The sequence below is a fragment of the Canis aureus genome, chromosome 12 (genome assembly GCF_053574225.1).
Source record: "Canis aureus isolate CA01 chromosome 12, VMU_Caureus_v.1.0, whole genome shotgun sequence".
In the NCBI taxonomy this organism is placed as follows: Eukaryota; Metazoa; Chordata; class Mammalia; order Carnivora; family Canidae; genus Canis; species Canis aureus.
Window position 1 is genome coordinate 53672190 of NC_135622.1, and position 24527 is coordinate 53696716.

The 24527-nt window shown below is 37.6% G+C and overlaps 1 protein-coding gene across 3 annotated transcripts in view; it reads left to right on the forward strand.

Moving 5' to 3' along the window:
• The window catches only part of NBAS (NBAS subunit of NRZ tethering complex), a 317777-nt gene that overhangs the window by 36030 nt on the left and 257220 nt on the right, over nt 1–24527 (forward strand). For all 3 annotated transcript variants that reach the window (XR_013349722.1, XM_077844073.1, XM_077844072.1), the window contains exons 10-11: nt 15605–15743; nt 22081–22149. Coding sequence is in view for 2 of the 3 variants with exons in the window: in XM_077844073.1 (XP_077700199.1) it covers nt 15605–15743; nt 22081–22149 (208 nt within the window). In the remaining variant the exon portion in view is untranslated. The remainder of the gene's footprint in view (nt 1–15604; nt 15744–22080; nt 22150–24527) is intronic.

Genomic DNA, 24527 nt, shown 5'->3' on the forward strand with positions numbered 1-24527 from the left:
TAATTTATTTATTCATGAGAGACACACAGAGAGAGGCAGAGAGCCATAGGCAGAGGGAGAAGCAGGCTCCCTACCAGGAGTCTGATGTGGGGCTTGATCCCTGGACCTGGGATCACGACCTGAGCCAAAGGCAGATGCTCAACCGCTAAGCCACCCAGGTGTCCCTGACCATTTTTTATATTAAGAAAGCTACTCAGCTTTACGTTAAGAAAAGATACTCTTACTGTCTGTGGGGAAGAACCATGACTAATATATGTCACCATTGTACAAGGGAGAATCCAGACTTTTGGGATGATTATAAAAGTTTCTTTCCTCCTAACTGTTTTTGGTCAAATCCAGTTTGTGCAGAAGAACTTGAGACAACATTTATAGGGAATAATAAAATATGGTTGCCTTAAAATAGGTTATAGTCAGATTACAAAGGACTTTGGTTGAGGAGTAGTTGGTAATTGATGCACCATTTGGAGCCGCTGCTAGTCTAGGGAAGCCTCAGAAGATGGAATAAGACATGGTCTTTAGAAAGCTGTTTGTTTTAGGGGAGGCTGAGGAATACCAGTACGAACTGGCATCCTGCAGTGGTAAAAGGCTATGCTTTATGTATGTTGATGTGGTCATCTCATGTGGGTTTCTGATTTTCCACAACCAAATCATAGATGCTTTAAAAACATGAGCCCTTTATATTCCTGGGATAAAGGCAGCAGTCCAAATAGAATAGCTACTACTTAGTGGGAAATCAAAAATGTTTGTTGTGTGAATGGACTCTCAAGTAACAGGATGGTAACTTCCCTGGGACGGAAGGGAAGGAAAACAGTTTTGGGGGATGGAAAGGGAAAGGGGTGCAGTAGAGTGTGCTGGAGGGCCACAGTCTCTTCTTAATACATAGCTTTATCTGGGGAAATATAGGTTGGTCCCACAAATATTTAAAGTTGATCTTGTGGAGAGGGTGGTGTTGAAAGTTCCCTACCTTAAAGGTTTATGCAAGGGCTTAGGCAAGTTTTTTTTTTTTTTTGCAAGTTTTATTCTCCTTCTTTGAGCCATAACTTCTGTTAGATCTAGGAGTTGCATTTGGAAGCCAATCGGTGGATTATCACAGCTATCACGTTGCTGTAACATAGCCCGTCTTTCTGGTTCTTCAGGTCATGCGTATTCTATGAGAATCGGGGCATGAATCGGGGCATCGATAAGGGAAAAGATATGCTCTACTGACAGTTGGAAGACCAGTTAGGTATAAATTGCATTAAGATATTTTTTATAAATCCTAACTAGATAAGATTAACAATTTTATGAGGGATTGCTTATAGAATAGGAAAGAGAACACTGTAGTTATGATCGTTGCTGATTATTTCCCACTGCAGTGAGAGAATGCATTTGGCCTTTGATAATGTAGGGGCTATTGGCATTTGAGAGATTAATGTGCAGCCTTGTACCTGAGAAGTGTGAGTGTCAGTAATTGAGTTGACCTTGTATTAAGGAGTTTTTCATTTTGCCTCTCAATTTCTCATTTCTCCAGCATGAGAAAATTCTCCTTTTTCTAAGTTCAGGTCAGTTTTTTGAGGAGAAGTGAAGGGTGCTGTTGTCTGTCGAGAAAGCTGCGGTGTCTCATAGAGGTGAAAGCTCTTCGGTGTGAGTAAGAGACTTCCGAACTTCACAGACTAAATTTTTTGTTTTTACAAACATTTGTTTTGGGGAGACAGGGAAGTGGAGAGTCTTGGCCGTATCCTGTGATCTTTTTTCATCCAGAATATCTTACAGATAGGTAGTCATGTGTGACTCAGAAGTATCTTGGTCCTTAGCAGCTTCCAGCTGGGTGCATTTTAAGTCCAAGACTTCAGTGTTTGGAGGTTTTTATCTGTTCAGCTGGTAAATCAATCAGTTGATTAATTTTTTTCTTTTGGAGTGTTTTGGTTATAATTTAACTTGATATGATAACTTTTTCTTTAAAAAATTTTTATTATGTCAGAGCATTTCATTAATCTTAGGCAAGATAGTTTATATTTTGTTTATACTCCCCATCCCCTGGTTATAAGGATTACCCTATAATCCCTTTGCAAAGATTTATGGAAATGCAATTTTAGGAAGTAACTTGGACCAGAATGAATTTCTTCTTCTACTTGAAGTGAAGCTGGTTGTTGTGCATTCCCTTTGCGAGTAGAGAGCTGAAAGGAGAAGTTATCTTTGGCTTATTTTATAGGAATGAAGGAGTGATATTTAATTATGTTTTATGGATAAATGGGAAATTAAAAAAATATAGGTTTCTGACCTCATAGAATGTGTGCTGGGTTAGGAGACAGAAGATCAGAATTCTATTCTTGGTTCTACTTATTAGCTGTGTAATTTCAAAGTAAGTCGTTCTTTCCGGACCATTCTTTGCTGGCATTCACTGAACACAGTACATGGTTTTGGTAGGCTGCTCAAGAACCTATGAGGTCTGGTATAGACTACTAGATAGCATTTAACAGAGGAATATTGTGGTAGGGAGTTTGGTAGTAGGCATTAGAGACAGAACCCATTGTTAGGAATACTTGACAGGCCACAGTTAGGGTTCAAAGACAAAACTTTTTTCCTTGGGAGAACAAGTTTGAAGAAGACTTTAGTAATTGAGCTGCTAATGCTGGAGCAGAAGGTGAATTTGGTTTCAGAACCTGAGTAGTTCTATAATTAGGATCCAAGGTAGACATAGAATGGACCAGATCCAGATGGGCAGGTGCTGAACATACTAGGCTTTTGCAGTGGAGTTGCTTAAATCCATCCTGAGGCTTGGGAGGGAATTTGTTTCAGATGATCATTGGCATCAGCTGTGGGTCAAGGGAAAGAATCACTTAAAGACATCTGGGAAATCTAAATTAACTTGTTAGTTAGCATTGCTATGGATATTCTGCTTACTAGGTTAGTGGTTCTTAACAAGGTATGGATAACAGAATCACCTAGGCTGTACTGTTAAAGACTTGATCGGTTAAGGTATAGGATGTGGTTATAGCATCTGTTTGTTAAAAGACTCTCTAGGGGATTCTGATGCCCCCACTACTCTTGAGAACCCTTTGCTAAGGCTTTGGAAGGTTAAGTAAAATGAATGAAAGATCTCCTTGCTTTTGAAGTTGCCCTAATGAAGGGTAGGACTACATTTTGTTTTAGGTGTTATCTCCTTTCTGTAGACTGTGGATGCCTAGAACACTGGATTGAGAAGTGCTGTGAGCCCAGGTCTGAGCCTATTAGGAGCTAACTGGTATAGGACAAGGTGTGGAAGTAACAGAGCTGGGTGTTTTTCTTCTCTTGTCTAGCCACATGCGAAGAGAGAATGCGTGTGTGTTTATTCTAGCTCTGTAAATATTCCTTGGAAGCCTGCCGCATGCCAAACTGCTCAGGCGTTGGCGAGATGTAGAGATGACAAACACGAGCTAAACACCAGCTTTATGGAGCGTGATTGGATAGTCAGACAGTTTTCCAGAAGTTAGCATTTCTTTAGCAAGGTTACCCTAGTCAATACCTGGTCTTGTAGACCCAGAAAACTGAAGTTGCCAGCTTGCCAAGAGCATATTACCCTTAGGAACTAACAAAGCTCAAAAGCTTGATGTTAAAAAAAAAAAAAAATTATCAGCCCACGTAAATGTAGTCAACTAATCTTTAATGAAGGAGCAAAGATAGTCTTTACAACAAATAGTGCTGAAGCAACTGGACATCCACATGCAAAAAACCCCCCCAAACCCTCCCCAAACCCCCCCAAAACCCCAGACTTTACGCTATTGGCAAATATTAACTCAAAATTTAATATTTTATTTTTGAAAACTAACTCCTATGAGTCAGGACACATGTCTTGACAGACCTATATGGGAAGCCCAATTATAATCAAGTTTGTTTAGTAAGGTAAAGGATAGTTACCCTAGAGACATAGCTGACGTGCCTGGATTTCCTCATGACTACAGTAAGGATAGCCTTTCTGGCAGAATTTTTTTTCCTCTTAGTTTTATTTTTTTATTTTTTTATTTTTTATTTTTTTTTATTTATGATAGTCACAGAGAGAGAGAGAGAGAGAGGCAGAGACACAGGCAGAGGGAGAAGCAGGCTCCATGCACTGGGAGCCTGATGTGGGATTCGATCCCGGGTCTCCAGGATCACGCCCTGGGTCAAAGGCAGGCGCCAAACCGCTGCGCCACCCAGGGATCCCTCCTCTTAGTTTTATTGAGATAGAAGTGACAAAATTGTAAGGCATTTAACGTGTGTGATGTGATTATTTTATATATGCATACATTGTGGAAGGGGATGTATACATCCCCTCATCAAGTAAATTAAAATCATCATCTGACATATTAACCTTTTGCCAATGGAACTTTTATACTCTTACTAAGAACTTTTAATTGACACATATGTATTCTTTATATAGTAAAGAATGTGTGTATACATACGTTAAAAAAACCCACATGTGCAATACTGCCAACACTTTTGCACTTCCCTGTCTGACCTGGGACACAAGGCATGATAGGAGTGTGTTCAGTCCATATGAGTGCATTTATTCAAGAGCATCTGAACTTCAAAGCCTGTGTCTGTCACCTTGTCTCCCTTATGACAGGGGTCATGACTATCACCTGGGCAGCCAGGAAATTATTCCATTTTAGGTATTATTTTCTATTCCACTTACGTTGTCTCTCCCAAAATGTGAGCGATAAATGTATAATGGTTTTAGGTAGTAATACATGCACAAATCTTTATTTAATATTAATTTGTGTAAAAAATCCATGATATCACAGAACAGTGAATTATGACAAAGCTAAATTAAAAAGAAAAGCGTGTTGACTTTAAATAAATAGAAGTTATAAATAATTGTTCTTGTGTGCCAAAGATCATTTGGAAGAGCTATATTGGTATCTGAAGTTTGGGATTTGTTTCTAATTTTTTTTTCCCAGGGTGCTTATTGCTAGTATATAGAAATACTATTGATTTATGTATATTGGTCTTATTTTCTACAACCTTGCTGAACCTGATTATTAATTCCAATAAAATTTTTAGTGGAATCCTTTGGCCATTTTTCCCTTACCTCTATATATCTTTATAGGCAAAACCAAACTCCTGTCACCACTTAAATGCATATGTAATAGCTCCAAAATCTGTATTCCATATGTCACTTCTGGGCCACAGAGCTATTTATTCACCTGGGTACAGAACATCTTTTCTTGAGTAGCTAACTCACAATTACCCTCATTATATTCTAACTGTGTTAATCATTTTTTACCTCCAAACCTACATTTCTCCTGTATTTCCTAATCTTGATATATAGCATTTCCATCTGGCCCAAACCCCAAGATTCACTTTAGGTAACTCTTAATTCATTTTTTTATAAAAGAATTTATTTATTTATTTGACAGCATAAGTAGGGGAGCGGCAGGCAGAGGGAGAGGGAGAAGCAGGTTCCTTGCTAAGCAGAGAGCCCAATGCGGGATCATGACCTAAGCTGAAGGCAGATGCTTAACCAACTGAGCCACCCAGGTGCCCCTCTTAACTCATTCTTATGAATCTTAAAGACGTGCTTATTATTTCTCTGTTATATGTATCCAATCTGTCTCTTCCTCTTCATTTCTTTTTTTTTTTAAAAGATTTTATTTATTTATTCATGAGAGACAGAGAGAGAGAGGCAGAGACATAGAGGGAGAAGCAGGCTCCATGCCAGAAGCCCGACATGGGACCCAATCCCAGGACTGCAGGATTACGCCCTGAGCCAAAGGCAGATGCTCAACCACTGAGCCACCCAGGTGTCCCTTTCTCTTCATTTCTGCTGCCATCCTTCTAGTTTAGACACTCATTGCTTCGTCAATTTATCTCATGTATTCCCTGCTTCCAGTCTGGTCACCTCAAAATTCTTTTGTGTTGTGTTTCTAGCAAAGAATACAAGTCTTAAATGTAAGTCTGATTGCCTACTTAAAAGTCTTCTAATTTTCTTCGGTCATTGAGATACAGATATGACTCCTCTGAGTTTATCATTAAAAGCCTTTTACAATTTGGTCTTTTAACTTCTCTAGCCTCCTGTCACACCCTCTCATGTTTCTTTGCTCTAGACCAAGATTGGCATACATTTTCTGTAAAGGGCCACATGGTCTCTTTTGTAACTATTCAATTCTTGCACTGTAGTGTGAAAGCAGCCATAATAATACATAAATGAATGAGCCTGACTGTATTCTAATAAAGCTTCATTCACAAAAATAGCCAGTGGGACCAGATTTGGTCCAGGGCCTATAGTTTACAGACTCCTGTTATGGATAACTCTAGACCTATATAAATTATATTTCTCAAAATGCTTTTTTTGTTTGTTTTTTAATAACAAAAGCCTAGATAGTTTTGTTGGAAGTTTCGTCAAGCTCTCAAGCAATAATTACTATTTTAATACCAAGATATAGGTCAAAATGCTTTTGTTCTTCAAGGTATTTGTGCTTTTTGTCCCCCCTCCCTTTTTTCCTCATTTGTTTATACCTTGTCTTAGCACTGTATCATCAGTGCTGATTCCAGTGCTTTGCATATCTATCAATAAATTTTGGTTCAGTTGTTAACATTTACTTGGCTTTGTCAAAATATGAAAAGGGAAAAAGCAGTACTGATGCACTGGAATACAAACCTCACGGGGGCAGGAATTTTATCTGTGTTATTTGTAGCTCTATTTTCAGCATTTAGAATATAGCCTGGTGTATAGAGTGCTCATTAGATATTTGTTGAGTAAATGAATGAAAGCCTGAGTTTGGAAGAATTAAAATGTAAGAGCTCAGGCTGGAGAACTGTATGAATGAAAGTCCTGAAACAGGTTTTCTCAAACCTTTCTTAGATGAAATCACAGGCTCATTAGCCTATGGGACTATAAATTCCTTCAGTGCAGGGAAAATTTGGTTTCCTTACACAGCATTTCTTATACTGCTAGCACAGCACCTTGCAAAATTGAGGCACTTCTTAAATTGACATTGAATTGACTTAATAACCTGAAGTTATTAAGGTTATAATTGAAAAATTTTAGAGTCTTTACTGATTACCAGTTACTTATTGAATCTCAGTCTTCCCACCCAGTAAGATGGCATCCTAATTGCTCTTGTGTAGATAGAGAAACTAAGCCCTGAGAGACTTTCCTAAAGTGATAATGACTTCTACATGGTAAACTCATGGCTTCTGATAATTAGGCTCAGTAAGCTTTTCTCTGTACCCAGGGTTGGAAAACTCTGGCCTATAGGCCAAATCTGACCTGTTTGTGTAGTCTGTGAGCCAAGGATAGATTTTACATTTTTAAAAATGTTTTTTAAAAAAAGAATATATGGGGATCCCTGGATGACTCAGCGGTTTAGTGCCTGCTTTCGGCCCAGGGCATGATCCTGGGGTCCCGGAATCGAGCCCTACATCGGGCTCCCTACATGGAGCCTGTTTCTCCCTCTGCCTGTGTCTCTGCCTCTCTCTCTCAGTCTGTGTCTCTCATGAATAAGTAAATAAAATATTAAAAAAAAAAAAGAGAATATTTTATGGCCCATGAAAACTATATGAAATTCAAATTTCAATGTTCACAAATAAAATTTTATTAGAACTTGGTCACACTTTTTAAAACAATATATTATCCATGCTTTTTTGTACTATGACAGAGTAGTTGTGAAAGAGACCATTATAGCCTCCAGACCTTAAAATAAAACATTTCTGTTTTTTTATAGAAAATATTTGCCAACCTCAATTCTATGCCATCTAACCATCTATCTGCGTATAGGTTCAGCTCTGCTTAGGAGATATAGGAGTATTGAATTTATATATAGATTTCCTTACACCTCTTGGTTCTCAATTCTAAATTGTATTTTAAGGAGTTTATAGCAAGGTACCACTCAATTTTAAATACACTAAATGTGTGATTATTTAAATTGCTAGAAAAATATAATTTCTATTACTAAATGAAGCAGTCTTTTCCCATCCAAGAAAAATCCTCATTGTTTTGCCTTTAACAACTAGCCATTCATTAAAATCCTTTGTGATCATTCTTAAGCGTGCATTGGCTGAATAGTGTCATGCTTCATAATTTGATTTCTAGTGAGCTCTATCCTCCAGAGCTCAGATTATAGACTCCGGTATAACGTAAAGCCGCGCTCTTAAGCATGATCTCTGTACCAGCAGCATCAGAATCACTGGGAGAGATAGTTAGAAATGTGGACTCTTGGACTCCATCCTAGGCCTACAGAATTAGACCTCTGGAGGTGTGGCCCAGCTGTCTGTTTTTACAAGCACTGTAGCTGATTCTGGTGCCTATGTGTATTTGAGAACCACTCATGTAAAGAGTCATGATTATGTATGTTTTCTTCCTATAAGCTTTGTATCTAATAAACAAATATAAGCAGAATTTTAAATTTTGAAGTGATAAGATTTTTGAAATAAAGAATGTGTAAGATATACCAAAAATGAATTAAAGTGGGATAGTTTCCATTGTCCCAGGAGAGGACTGACTTCTAGCTGTGAAGTAGTATGTAACAATTTCAGAGCCCTTCTTTTTTTTTTATTTAATTTTAATTTTAATTAATTAATTATTTATTTTTTCAGAGCCCTTCTTTAGACAGGCACGATCTTAGGCACTTTTTAAATTTGAGACCTGTAATTTCTTTTCTTCTTCTGCGGGTTGTGTGCTGCAAGCCCAGCAGTCATTGGACAGAGCATATACTGGCGCGTCTCCTTGTATTTCAAACTTCCTTTCTTCCTCAGCTTTAAGAAATTTTGAGCCACTAGATGGCAGGTTCTTCCAACAATTACTAGGTTGCAGAACATTCTTAATAAACCGTTTAAAATTCTTGGAAATAATTTGTAGTGTCACATTTAGCTCTCCTGGCTCATCGGGATCACGTGTGGTGTGATGCCTTAGGACACACATTCCGTTGCTACCTTCCTTTCCTCAGGTGGCCTCGACCACCCCCCTATTACTGCCCCTCATTCTGCTCTGGCCTCTGCCTTTACTCCTGTTCATTTAATTCCCCTTCTTGTGTTTTTGGCTACATCAGTCACAGTTTATTTTTGTTGTCTGATCCCTATGTTCCTGCTTTGAGTTTTAGACTCTTAGAATGTCAGAGCTGGGAAAGAGGTTCATTTGTCATTTGGCTCAGCCCCTTCATATCTCAGGTGGGAGAAGTGAAGCCTGGGGAGGTTAAGCCAAGGACAAGGACTGTGTCTTATTTATCTTTTGCCCTGTAGTGCTTGGCAAGTAGCACAGATAGAGGTTTCTTGAGTGGAACAATTGTGGTAAATACTGTGAAGAATACAGATATGATCTCTGTGCCCAAGTGGCTTCAAATTTACTAATGGAGGCATCATTTAAATAATTGTTCCAGTATAAAAGGTAGAAGGTTATGCCCAAGAAAGGAACAAGGCATACTTTTGTGATGTTAAGGACTCCTAGACTAGAAGCATGCACTGCATTTTTCATTCTCCAAACACACCATTTTACAAACTAGATTCTGCGCTTTGACACCAAGTTCACTTGGCTTAGGATGCTCTTTATGTGGTTCCTTTATCTGTCTGGGAAAAGGGAAATTGTTTGAAGGGTAAACTTTTCACTGACATTAAGCTTGTGAAGCCTTCCTTGGCCTCTTCCGCCATGTAGTTTACCTATCCTTTGGGCTGTCTTTATACCTGACTCCAAGGTCATTGAAGAGGTCCTGTGGAATAGTGACTTGTGTTGACTTATCCCTTCTCCTGGAGTGGACTGTGCTCATTTTCATTCCTGTGTATCAATATATCTCCAAGGCCATCTGAGGAAAGGAAGATAGGGGACAGAAAATGTGCCCCTAAGCATCACACTGTGCTTGATCCTGATGAACTGGGACAGCTAAATGTGACACTACAAATTGATGCCAAGAAGAAGTGTGAATGGTTTATTAAGAAGCTTCTTCAGTTGCTTAACATATTCCTCATTGCTTTGCAGGCAATTTGCATTTAGCAAATACTGATGGGATGTAGGGCATTTCTTAAGATTACATTTGTTGCAGAGGTATTAGAGCCTAAGACCCAACATTTTTCTATTTTCCACAAAATTTTGAGGCCAAAGATTATTGGGCAAATTAATCTCTCTCCCTCTGCCCACCTCCCTGCCTCCTTCCCTCCTCCTTTCTCGTTAAGAAGTACAGTTTTAATTCCCACACATCATGTGCTTTAGTGTAGAGAACTCAATTTGTACTCAAGAAAATCTCTTTTGCTTTATATTTTTTAAAGAAAAATTTTAAAACAGTTACTTCAAAATGGGATTCTTAAAGTAAGTCCTTAGCGAAATACTATGTATATTTAAGGAGGTACTGGTTACTACTGCGTGTGAATATTCTGGATGGAGGAAATTATTGCAACAGAAGAACATTAATGTTATAAGTTATTTCCTACAGTATTGTCTGTGGATTTACTTTCTGCAAAAATCTAACAGTCCTTTCAGTAGTAAACCACTGAATGCTTAAGCTAAAACTATTAATGTGTAAATAACCTCAAAATGTCACAAAGTAAATGATATGCTAATTTTATTTTCAGTATTTGGCTAGACTTGTGGGTTGGTGTTATGTGCTAAAGCCAATTTACGGAATTTTCTCTCTTGGACTTCATTAACTGGAAAAATTTATGTACATAATTTGAGATACTGTATCTTAATGTTCTTTTTAAGTTAAAGAGAAAAGTACGAGAGAATGATGTAATGAACACCTAAGTACCTACTATTCAGAATTATTAATACTAAGATTTTCTTTTTACTTAAGGTATGTGATATGTGCACATACACATACATGAATAAAAGAGACAGTATTACAAACAAAATGTCTTATTCCATTATTTTGTGTCACTGTCCCTTTCTAGAGATAACTACTCATATGATTTTGGTGTGTGACCTTGTCTGTCTCTGTCTATCGTAGTTCCATTGCATACGTTTCCCTGAACTCTTTATTGAATTTATTCATCTCTTTTAAACACTTAATATACTCCCAGTTTTCCTGCATTGTAAATAGTACTGCATGAAATATTCTTTTACCAAGAGATAAATATACCTGTACCGCAATTTCTCTAGAGTTTCCTTAGAACAGTTTGTAGGATTGTTGGGTATATATGTTTGTTAGGTATTGTCATATCATTCTCCAAAATGATTGCTCCAATTTGCAGTTTCACCAGTACTTTTTAAGAGATACTGTGTCGGGCAGCCTGGGTGGCTCAGCGGTTTAGCGCCGCCTTCGGCCCAGGGAGACCAGGGATTGAGTCCCACATCAGGATCCCTGCATGGAGCCTGCTTCTCCCTCTGCTTGTGTCTCTACCTCTCTCTGTGTCTCTCATGAATAAATAAATAAAATCTTTAAAAAAAGAGAGAGAGAGATACTGTGTCTTTAAACATTCCCTGTATTGTTTTACTGATTTTTTAAATTATTTTTTTTAAACATAAGCTCTATTCCCAATATGGGGCTTAGCACAACAGCAAGATCAAGAGTCGCATGCTCTACCAAATGAGCCAGCCAGGCACCCCTAAATCTATATTGTTTTAATCTGCATTATTGACTTTTGGATTTTTCCTTTTGTGACTTGCTTAATTCTTTGTCCATTTTTCTTTTGGGCTGATTGTGGGAGATCTATATAAATTGTTTGCTAATGCTATTACTTTTATGTGTTCTCTTGGTGTGTGATTTATCTTTTCTCTGTATGGATAGAAGTTTTAGATTTTACTATGGTGAAATTTTAAGGAGCATGTCTAACACTAGGTTAGAGAAAGTATTTTCAGGTCAGGATGCACAGAGCACACTCAAAGGGAAAGATTATCAGTGTCAGTTGAATTGGCTTTTCTTAGAACTGTACACTCCCTTGTGAATTTCAGATTTGTCTAGTTCCATTACGTCAGTTTCAGTTCCATGAAAAATTCTGTTGGGATTTTATTTGAAATTGCATTCAAATAATAGATTAAGAAGAACTGACATCTTTAAGGTATTGAGAGTTTGTTAAAGAACATGCATGGTATTTTTGCTCTTTATTCATGGCTCTTAGTCTTTCACAAACATTTTGAAATTTTTTTTCCTAATACTTTTCTTTATCAGATTATCATCTTAACAGTGTCTACTGCTGTCTTTATCAGTGAATCACTACCCCCACCCCATTTCTCCCACCTCTGTGGCCATGACCTTTCCCTTTCTCCCTGCCTTGTCTTCTCATACCTTACTGTTAGAACCTAGCAAGCACAGGGACAGGCAGGGGAAGTGGAGTTGCTGTGGCAACTTTCAGTGTGCTCGTGACAGAGAAAATTGGAGCTTTAAATTCAGTCACTCAGGAAACATTCTTTTTATTGTGTCAGCTCTTAGACTTCTCTCCCCTCGTTTTCATTGACTGTTTTCATTCAAGTTACATCATTTTACCATCTAGGGGAGGGCAGTACAGGATTAGTGCCATCATTCTGCCTCTTCTTCCACTTATTCTTCAATTGTGCATTAGTGGAGGAAAGGCTGTTTGGAAGAAGATGTGGAATCTTTTTTGTTCTTGATGGAGTTTGTCATGTAGCCAGTTTGATGTATGCATGGCTATGATGTTTATCAAAAAATCAGAGAGAGGAAGTATCTTCTAGTGTTAAGACCAAGAGATAAGAAATCTGAAATTTCAGTTAGCTCTGTCTCCTTCAGAATTCAGGCTTAGTTTTATACATACATACATACATACATACATACATATATGTATGTCTGTCAAATAATCCTTCATTGAAATACTTTCTTTGCAATTCTTTTTTTGTTTTTAAGATTTTATTTATTTGAGAGAAAGAATAAGCGCAAGTGGGGGGGTAGAGGCAGAGAGAGGGAGAAGCAGACTCCCCATTGAGCAGGAAGCCTGATCCAAGCTCCATCCCAGGACTCTGATATCATGACCTGAGCCGAAGGCAGACAGTTAATCAACTGAACCGTCCAGATGCCCCTCCTTTGCAGTTCTTAACTAATGAGGCATTCTACTGTACTACTGTTGATGTCATCTGTGATGTCATGAGGTGGTCACTGTTGATGTCATCTATGATGTCATGAGGGTGGTAGCCGTTAGCATTGCAGCCCACAGACTAGGCAGTCCCCAGGATCTCTTTAATGGTTCTAGAGAATTCTCTTGCTAAAGAATGGTGCCACATCTGTTGGGTAATCTTGACAGTCTCATCAAAAGTGATATTTCCACTGTGCTAATGTTTTTCTACTTCTTTCTGTCTCTTGGTGGTTCCTTGAGGGCTTGATAATCAGGGCAGAGGCAGAAGGTACCATTTCAGTCCATACCTGTCTGTTCTAAATGGTCAGTTTCACTGTTATCCTCAGACCCTTCTAATCACCGGTTGTCTTGGTGGTGTCGCCAACCATTTTTGGAGACAGACGTTGGTGGGCGGGGGGATGGATCTTGGGGGCCATGGCAGACGTGGCTCTGACTTTGCCACCGGTGCACCTCAGATATATCTTTGATCTCATTGGAATTAAACTTCATTGGCACGGTAGAGGTGGGTGGGGTTGGCAACTAGGGTCAGATGAACCCGGATTCTGGATGGCTGAAGGCAGTTGTACCTTTGCTTCTGCCAAGCTGAAAGCCAAAAGCTACATATATTTTTTAATCTGAAAATTTTTGTCCCTTCCATGACATAGTAGTGCAGATTAAATAATAAAGTCCAATCCCTTGAGAAAAGAATTACACTGTTAATATAAATGTATATGTTGTACATTGAGCAGAAGAAAATTATTTTAGTTATCAGGATCTGCTTTATCCTTGCCTTTTGGGGATTTGTTGAATTCTCAGTGTTTTTATTATCATAGGTTACTAATTTTTAAAGATATGTTTTATGAATCACGTATTTCCTGTTTGAAAAAACATTGAGATTAAATGCAGAAATGTAGATATTCAAAATTACCTGTTTTGTTTCTATTTATTCAGGGGATTTTTTTTTGGCTTTTATTTTTACTTTTTTTTTTTTTTTTTTTAAGTTATCTCTGTGCCTACCATGGGGCTCAAACTCATGTGACCCTGAGATCAAGAATTGCATGTGTGCTCCACGGATTGAGCCAGCTAGGTGCTCTCAGAGTTGTTTTTTTTGTTGTTGTTGTTTTGTTTAACAAATTGACTTTTGAAAAAAAAATTCTTTTTGGAATATTTGAAGCCTGTTCATTGAGACAATAGTATATTGACTCCTTTGTGACTGTCATTCAGTTTCAGCAATTGTTTTGTGACCAGTTTTGTTTCATAGATATCCCCAGCTATTCCTCCACACACCTGTTTTGGATTATTTTTAAGTAAACCCTTTTGATAAGTCAACACTAAAGAGCCTTATAAAGTGTTGTTTTCTTTTACTTTCCAACTGCTTTGCAGAAAAAGTTTTTTAAGTTTTGGTTTTACTATGAACATGGTCTAGGAAAGGTAAAGACTGATTTGTGTGATGGAGTGCATCCTCTTTTTGATAAAATTAGTACATGGTGGTGACAGTACTATGTGTATTTTGCTTTAAAAGGAGCTTGGTAATTGTTGTCTGTCATTGGCACAGTGGTAGTTCACGTTGGGGGAGCATTATATGCACAAGACCAGAGAAACCTGTGGCCTCTCTTTTCCCTTATTATATTGCCTGTTGTCATTGGGATCAAAAAATAATTCACTGGTAATTGTAGTGCTTCCTTTAATATGTCAGAACTTTACTTTCACATGTTTCTCTTTTAGATAGATGATTATAATATGTTATATAGTTCTCTCTCAGATTTAGTGAACATGACTGGAAAATCATGACTGTAGTGACTCTAGGTAAAAAATACTGTATTGCATATTTGAAAATTTCTAAGGGAGTAGATCTCAAAAGCTTTTATCACCAGAAAAAAATTCATTTGTAAAAAAAAAAATTCATTTGTAACTGTGTATAGGACAGATATCAACTAGACTTATTGTGGGGATCATTTCACAGTATATACACATTTTGAATCATTATGTTACATACGTGAACTAATGTGTTCTGTATCACTTAAACCTCAATAAAAAAAGTCACAACTGTTTGGGTTTCAAATCAGTTCAGTTTGTGCAGTGTCGCACAGTCTTTTAACTTTTAACTTTTAGTATACGTTAGACTGTTTGCCCTGTTGGTAACTCGCCTCTAATTGCTAACGAAGTAGAACAGACAAGTAAACAGATCGTAATGCACATCCAAACTACTACACCGTCTTGTTTCAGTGTAGTTATTACCGTAGAGTGCTATTCCACCCGCATTCCCAGATGTGGTTCCTAACATCTGTACCTGTGCCCTTGCCATGGACAGCACACTGCTGTAATGGATACGTATATACCTGGGTGTGATGACAGATCCGTGTGTTAAAGTTTATTGGTGTTAATACAGTTTCTTCAGTGTTCAATCTTAAAACCTATTTACTCTTCTTAAAATTCCCATCTGGATTTCAGGTGCTTGAATGTTTAAGCCTTTCCTCTGTATAAGTGAAGGTGAAATTCTAACTGAAAAATCACCTGCTTTTCTTTCGGTTGTTTCTTCTAAAGCATTTAACTTCTAGGTTTAACATATAGTAATTTTAGTTTTCTTTGTGGAAGCGACTGTTTTGCTCTCATTGTTTTGATGTCATCTTGTTCAGACTGCAGTTTATCAGTTCTTTTTGTTATTCTGTTTTTTTAGACTTTTGCTGGTTGGTGGATGTGAAACTGCTGAAGTGGGCATATCAAAAGCTTCTGGCTATGGCCTGTCTGCCTGGAGAGTTCTTTCAGGATCGCCTTATTATAAGCAGGTTACTAATGGTGGAGACAGGGTCACTGCAGTAAGTATTTTTTATGGCGTTTCACTTTGCTAATAGGTCTCAGGCCAGACAGGAGGAAATGCTGTGTCTTAAATGAGGAAAGTGACTTCATGTGAAATTTTAGTACTTTCAAACATCAAATTTATTGAAAGCGTTTTTTAACTTGGTCTCATTTTTAGTGGTAGTATTGGCAAATATTAGAAAATGAACCTAACAGTAGTCCTGTTACTTGTATTTGCTTATTTAGACATTAACGTTTATTCAGCACTTTTTATGTGCTGGCAACTGTTTGAGTGCTGTTATGTGTATTAGGTCATTTAATTTTCCCTAACTTTTTGAGGTAGGTGGTGGTACTCACCTGTCTATCGATAGGAAAGTACAGTGCAGTTAAGTAACTTCCTTGGGTTACTGAGCTAGCAATTGGCAGGATCAGAGTAAACCTCCAGCAGAAGCTCCTCAGTCCAGGTTCTTCAGCAGCATGATTCACCCAGCCATTCATTCCATTGTTCTGTAGCAGTGCACTCTGGTGTGCTAATAGTAATAGTCAGTACTGGTGAGGTTCTGCTGTGATAATAACACAGTCACACAAACGGATGAAAACTCCTGACATTTCTGTGGTTTGCCATAGAACGATTTAGTCTGTATTTGTTGCAAAGCCTACTGTTGGTGCTGTAACTCCCCTGGACAGTTGGTTCCAGGTGATGATGAAAGAATCTATGCAGGCTGGTGACCTCCAGAGTTTCCTATATCTCTCTTTAGAGGAGGGGCAAGAGAGGACCAAAAGGTGGGACCAGAGCTGACATTGCTTGAGCTCACAGTTCATGTATGCCAACTAATTACATGGCCCTTCCTACTTCAGGGGGCCTGGGAAATAGTTTTTCTGTGTGTCCAGAAAGGCAAGAAAAAGGAGCTGTCAGTGAGTACTAATTTCTCTGCCATATTGGCTTCCCTACATATTGGTTATTTATGTAAACTGCAGGAAGTCAAGCCCTTGATCACACTTACGCACCCTGTGCTAGTGCATTGCCTTATATGTAATGGACACGCAGATATTTTTCAAGTGAGGGAAGAAACTGAGAAGTTAAAGGGAAACACAACGTAAATGAATCCGTTACATTGCTTTTTCCTGGAGTGAAGGTATTTGTCCTGTTATTTCTGTTTTAAAGTGCAGTGTTCAAAAATAATCCTTTAAAACCATGAATAGTTAAAGGTTTGGTGTTGAAATAATAGAGAAGTACTTTTAGAAAGAAATCTTAAGCAATTATTGTTAGCTTCCATTCATTTTTTCCCCTATAGCTTTTAGCATATTTTAAAGTATATAATTGTGACTTTAACCTAACAAAGTAGTGTTTTTCTCTTTTTAAAATTAGCTCAACTTAGTGGTCTGTATGCCACCAGACCTTATAATGATTTATATTTCTGCATGAGTTATAATCGAGGACTGTGCTTTGTGCTTTTCCTTCTATACATTATCCCTCTACCCATTCTAGATCCTACCTCTTATTGAGTGTTAGTAACCAGACTTCACAAATAAGGAGCTTAAGACCTGAGGGCTAAAAATAGGGGAGCACTAAAAATAGGGGAGCATGGGAGGAATGGCTCTTCTAGGTGCTGTTGAGTACTTTCCCCTGCTCCCCATATGAAATTATATAGATGTCAGCAGTACTGTCAGATTTATCTATGATTATCATCCCATAATTCATAGAGGTAGGAGTTGCTTATACATATTAAACATATTATTTTGTTTTTGCAGGGGGTTAGTCCTGTTTTTCTCTCTGATTTAAATCATACCCAGCTTATAGTTTTCTCTGTGAGATCTACCAGGGCAGGTCTTGGAAACTGTTTAAACAGTTTTGGCTCTAGAATTTAAGTGTGATGTCTGCAACTTTTAAATGGTTTAGTCAAAAACATAATTTAAAGTTTTACTTAAGTAATTTCTATACCCAACATGGGGCTCGAATGCCTAACCCCAAGAGGAAGAGTTGCATGCCCCTCCGACTGCGCCAGCCAGGTGTCCCAGTCAAACCCATAATTTAAAAGATATGTATACACATGCACAGATAAAGCAAGTGTGACAAAGTGTTAATAACTGGTGAACCCAAGCGAAAGGCTTACTGGTATTTCGTTGTACATTCACTTCAGCTTTTCAGTGGCTATGAAATTTGTCAAACTTAAAGGTTGGGAGGAAAACAAGAAAGAAAAAGGTAAGGGTGGTGAATACAAGGAAGGGTGAAGTAGGCAAACGGTGGGACTCTATCTCAGTGCAGTATAATGGAGCCAGCCTGTTTGACAGTATGCTCTGGGAGAGGAAGAGCATGGTCACATACCGAGAAACCTTTTCTCACCTTAGCTTCTTTGAATTCGCTTGATATTTTACTTTGCTCTTCACTGAAGTATTGGAATCTGCTTTGCTATGGTCTTTCCCTCTCTAGCTGAAGGTTCGGGATTGCAGTCTCTTTAAAGAAAATTGCCTGTGCATTGACAGAATAAGTGGGGAAAAACATTAAATTGCAAATTGAATGCTCGGCTGTATGATTAATTTCTTCAAATGCCGCAAGTGTATTTTAATTACATTAGTGGCTCTTAAATGTGTCTTACAGCTAAACTTACAGTCATCCCACATAGCCTCCGCCTACCTTCAAGTAATTTGAATTACAGGATTAGTTTCTTTTGTCAGGTGTGGGATATTATCCTCATGGAATTTGTTTGTTTCAGGTTGCTATTGTGTTGGGGTGGATATTGACTAAAAAATGCTGCTACACTTAACATTCTAGTCTCTCACAAGGCTGCTAGGTTGTAAAAATAGACTATGCAAGATTCAATATGTGCACTGACCAAAGTTTACAAATTAATATGAGATAGTTTTATTTATTTGTTCAACATTGAATCACTGCTCTGGGTATTAGGAATGGAAAGGTAGCATCCCTCAAGGGGTTTTTTGTGTTGGAGAGATATAGCTGTGTCCACAAATAAGGGCAGCAAGCTCTAATAGGTGGCAGGTCTGAATTCAGTAACTGGGAGAAAGAAAAGAACCCGGACCTGGGAGGCAGAAGTCTGAGATTGGAATTCTAGTTCAGTCATTTAGACTTGTGTTAAATAAGGCTTTTGCCACGATCAAATGAGCTAATACATGGGAAGGTACTTGGTAAGCCATAAAATGATTTATAGTGTTTATTATTATTATCTGTTTATATTTTTAAGATCAGAATCTTAGAAAATGTATAAAAATGAGCAAAACGAATTTTTATATTATTACTGTTGCTGCTTTTTGGGTAAAGGATGTTGTTGTGGAAAGAACACAGGCTTTTTGGAATCCTGTTTCCCTGAGAAATCCTATCTCCCTGAGTAAATAGAAATAATCAGAGGACTATTTCTATAAGATCCCATTCACTTCCTGCATCTCCCTCGTACTCTGTTACCTTTTTTCTCATTTTCACAGGTGAACTGTCCTTGTACCAGCTAAAGCCAACCCATCTGTTTGTCCACTAGATCTCACACTCTTGCTTCCTGAAGGATATTTTTCCTACATCATGAATCTTGCTGTTGATTAGATTTCTCAGCATACCACATGCTTTTACTTTTCCATCATAAATAATATTTTGTTTCATTTGGTTTCAGGGAATTTAGACCCCACTAAATCCTGCTAACACCTTCATTTATTTTTCCCTTCTTCAGCATGTTTAAGAGCCGTTTACACTTACTCTTTCTTCTTTTGAATTTGAATTCACTTGCATGGGGATTTACCTCTGTCATTTCACCTAAACTGTCTTGTTGGTTATCAGTGCCCTCCAGTATTTTACCAGTTCATCATTTTTATGGGTATTCTTTAATTCCCACTAATTGGTTTTACAAAAATTAGTTTATTTTCCTTTTTCCCTTTCTGTTTTCTTCCCTTTAAAATAGTGTTATTGCTACTTTGACAAAACAAGTAATATTTGCACATTAGTTTCTACCCTCATCCTCATTGTCTTTAGTATTCGATGTTTCTCTTTCAGAATGGTGTTAGTTCTTTTGTTAAAATGTTCCCAGTCATCTTTGGGTTGGATGAAACTATCTTCTAGTAGGTGTGGTTTGTTTTTGTGTAAGATTTTATTTTTAAGTAATCTCTATACCCACTGTGGGGCTTGAAGGCACCACCCCCACTGAGATCAAGAGCTGCATGCTCTACTGGCTGAGCCAGCCAGGCACCTCTCTTTTAGTAGATGTTTTAAGAAGTGCTCATAGGTGAAGAGCTCCTTAAATTCTTGTATGTTCAGAATTGTTTTCCAATAGCTGGATATTTGAAGGAAAATATATCTGGATATAAAATCCTTAGTTTACCATTACTTTCATTGAACTTAAAGCCACTATATTATTTTTTTGCTTTGTGGAATTTGAAAATTCTCGCTTATTTTCCCTACAAAGAGAAACATGGAAATAACATACAAATGTTATTTGGCCATTTTGCTTAGAGACCTGGAGGATTTTCGTTATCTGTGAAGTTTAATAGTTTTCCTAGGATATTTCTTGGAGTTGATGTTTTGGGTTAATTTTCTCAGGTACCCTCGTGGGCTCTGTCAGAGTATAAATTCAAATCTTTCCTATTTCTGGCAAGTTTCCTTGGACTATAATTTTGACAAAGATTTTAGATAGATCTCAGATCCCTTTGCTACCTTTCCTCATCTGTTCTTCCTGGGTCCCGCAGTATTTTTACAGTCTGCTTTTGCTTACCTCTAGGCCTTGTAGTGGGTGTCATGGGGACATGGGAGTTAGCAGGAACAGTGGAGATGACACCTGGGATATGGTGATTTTTTTTTTTTTTATTTTTCTACTTACAGTTATTTTGAAGTTTGGATTATCTTCTGTCTTCAAGTTAAACTGAGGGCAAGGTTTTCATGGAGATTTATACCCCTTCCTTTTTTTTTTCCCCCTGAATAATCTCTATACCCACCATGGGGCTTGAGCTCACAACCTTGGGATCAAGAGTTGTATGCTCTACTGACTGAGCCAGTCAGCCACCTTGTATTTCTTTCTTCTTGTTCTTTTTTCGTTAGAGGAAATATTGGGAGATATGGAGCTAGGCTATCACTAATGGCTTTAGCTACTCAGAAGTTCTACTGGAAAATTTGTAACCTCAACAAAATAGTACTCTTCTTTGCCTTTTTCACTTAAGGAAAAGTTCATATAATATATGAATATTATTCATGAATATGAATATATCAGCCATTAACCATTTTAAAGCATATACTTCAGTTGCATTGAGTATATTCACAGTGTTGTACAACCATCACCATGATCTAGTTCCAGGACATTTTCATCATCCCAGAAGGAAACCTCATACCATACCATACCTGTTAAGCTGTCACTCCCTGTTCCTTCTCCCTCCACCTCCAGGCAGCCACTAATCTGCCTTCTGTTTCTGTGGATTTATCTGTTGTTTCATTTAAATGGAATCCTATAATATGTGGTCTTTTGTATCTGATTTCTTTCATTTAGCATAATATTTTTAAGGTTTATCAAAGTTGTAGCATGGATCAATGCTTCTTTCTCTTTTATGACTGCACAGTGTTCCATTGTGTGGATATGCTAGATTTTGTTCATTTTTTGTCAATGGTCATTTGGGTTGTTTCCATATAATACTATTGCTGTGAATGAACATTTGTGTACAAGTATTTGTTTGAATACCTGTTTTCAGTTCTTTTGGATATATACTTAGGATGGAATGGCTGGTCAAATGGTGATTTTATGTTTAACTTTTTGAGGAACAATCACACTTTTCCATAGCAGCCGTACCATTTTACATTTACTCAGCAATGTACTAAATTCTCTACATCTTCAACAGTACTTGTTTTACATTTCTTAAATTATCCCCTTCTCTTTCTCTTGCTTTTATAAATGTATCTTTTAGATCTAAAGACAAAAATAGTCTTGTGTTATATTATTTCAAATACTGATTTCTAAATGTTGATTTTTTTTTTCCTGGTATTTTTCAAGTATGGGATCAATTTCTTAATGAATGAAATTTCTATTGGAAATTTTGACTTTTCTATAATGATGAAAGGATAAAATGATAACCTGGGGAACCTCATTTGAGAAGAGCTTGAGTGGCTTCTGATTTGCATAGATTGTAGTACACTTGTTACGTGTGTATTTAAAAAGCATTTGATTATCGGTATATGTTGTTAGATTTACCATTTGGATCTTTTTTTTCCTGAATAGAAGTAGTCTCATCAGGGATCTCTGACCCCTATTGATGATTTTCTCAACTATTTCTTAAAATAGTAGGTTTGCTATAGTTTTGATTTCATGATAAAAGGATTTTTACTGTAAGAAAGCATTCCATTAATTTTTCTTTGTATTATATGTATTTATTTTGTAGGTACCAAAGACATTGGGATTATTAAGGATGTTAAGCATCAAGTTTTATAGTCGCCCGGGACAAGAACAGGTAACTCACCTAACCTTGTGCTTCTGAGATATTTTCACCAGAGTACCTTTTAAAGGACAGTGGAATGAACCTTGAATGTTATAGATCTTCATCTGGAAGTGTTCTTAATTATACACTCATAGGTGTGTGTATATATAAGTAAAAATTCATGTAGCTATTCACTGAAATTTGTGTGTTTTATTTTTATTTATTTTTATTTATTTTTATTTTTTATTGGTGTTCAGTTTACTAACATACAGAATAACCCCCAGTGCCCGTCACCCATTCACTCCCACCCCCCCACCCTTCTCCCCTTCCACCACCCCTAGTTCATTTCCCAGAGTTAGCAGTCTTTACGTTCTGTCTCCCTTTCTGATATTTCCCACACATTTCTTCTCCCTTCCCTTATATTCCCTTCCACTATTATTTATATTCCCCAAATGAATGAGAACATATAATGTTTGTCCTTCACCGACTGGCTTACTTCACTCAGCATAATACCCTCCAGTTCCATCCACGTTGAAGCAAATGGTGGGTATTTGTCATTTCTAATAGCTGAGTAATATTCCATTGTATACATAAACCACATCTTCTTTATCCATTCATCTTTCGTTGGACACCGAGGCTCCTTCCACAGTTTGGCTATCGTGGCCATTGCTGCTATAAACATCGGGGTGCAGGTGTCCCGGCGTTTCATTGCATCTGTATCTTTGGGGTAAATCCCCAGCAGTGCAATTGGTGGGTCGTAGGGCAGGTCTATTTTTAACTGTTTGAGGAACCTCCACACAGTTTTCCAGAGTGGCTGCACCAGTTCACATTCCCACCAACAGTGTAAGAGGGTTCCCTTTTCTCTGCATCCTCTCCAGCATTTGTTGTTTCCTGCCTTGTTAATTTTCCCCATTCTCACTGGTGTGAGGTGGTATCTCATTGTGGTTTTGATTTGTATTTCCCTGATGGCAAGTGATGCAGAGCATTTTCTCATGTGCATGTTGGCCATGTCTATGTCTTCCTCTGTGAGATTTCTGTTCATGTCTTTTGCCCATTTCATGATTGGATTGTTTGTTTCTTTGGTGTTGAGTTTAACAAGTTCTTTATAGATGTTGGAAACTAGCCCTTTATCTGATATGTCATTTGCAAATATCTTCTCCCATTCTGTAGGTTGTGTGTTTTACTATATACTGTTATCTTAAGAAAGAAAATTTAAAAAGTGAAGAATGAACCTAATCTTCTTGAGTCTGGGAATACAAGCCAGGGAAGTCTCCTGGATCATTATATGTCTGAAATTTATTTTTTCTTACTTGTGAATTTTGTATCCTTGTCCATAATAATCCTTTTTGGTTTGTTTGAAAATAGAAAAACAGTCTGAGATTCTTGAAGCTCCCAGAAGAAATAAGCCATGTTGATTCTGGGCTTCAGTTACCCTTGTTACACTGTTTTCCTCGGTAAGAGATGAATGGATCCACGCAAGGATGTTTGTCAGTTTCATCCTGGTGTGAGTGAGACACAGACTCTCAGGAGCTGTCTCTGCGGAAGATGGTTCTATTCACTCTCTCTCTGTCTTGTTCTCACAAGAGTCTTGGTTCACATGGAGACACCAGATCATAGCCTTCCTGTTGAGGGGAGAATCAAACAACCTCATTTTCCTTTTTCTTCAATTTCTTTACTGACCCAAGGGAAATATAGGAAATACTGAAATTGTAAGAAATAAGATGAGCATTTTGTTGCCATATTTGTATTTAATATATTTAAAGTTTTGAGTTCAAGTTCGTTCTCTGCCTTTGACTTCAGCTAAATCATGTGTTCTGGATTGGTCTGGCATTCTGTCTGTAGAAGCGAGTGGTACCACTGTTCATGCCTGGAAAGTCACTCTCATGTTGAATCCCTGTATGTTTACAGTATTTTTCAGTTAGCATACTCTTTAGTCAGTTCATGGAGTTTGTTTTCATTTTGCAGAGGAAGAAACATACGGAAGATCAAGCAACTTGGTCTCTGCCATGCACTTGCTCCTTTCTAATTTACTATGTTGCCTTTGTTGGTCTGTTACCATTTTAGTGCACAAGAGGGTTATTTTGCTTTTTCTCCCTGCAACCTTTCCCATTCTCCTTAACACTAAGTTACTGTTTTTTTTTTTTTTCCAAATTCTTATTTAACTTAAATACAATGCAATGTTGGTTTCACGAGTAGAATATACTCCTAAGTTACTATCTTTAGCAAATTTTAAATGACTCACCTTAAAAAAATATTTTGTTGACTATTATAAAGCAATGTCATCTCAGTGTTTATTCATTTTTTCTCAATCAGCAAACACTCCCTTTTGAGTCCAGGTGTCAGGTTAGACCTGAGAATAAACATGAATAAAATGCATTGTACTTCCTCAAGGAGCCCTCAGTGTAGTGGGG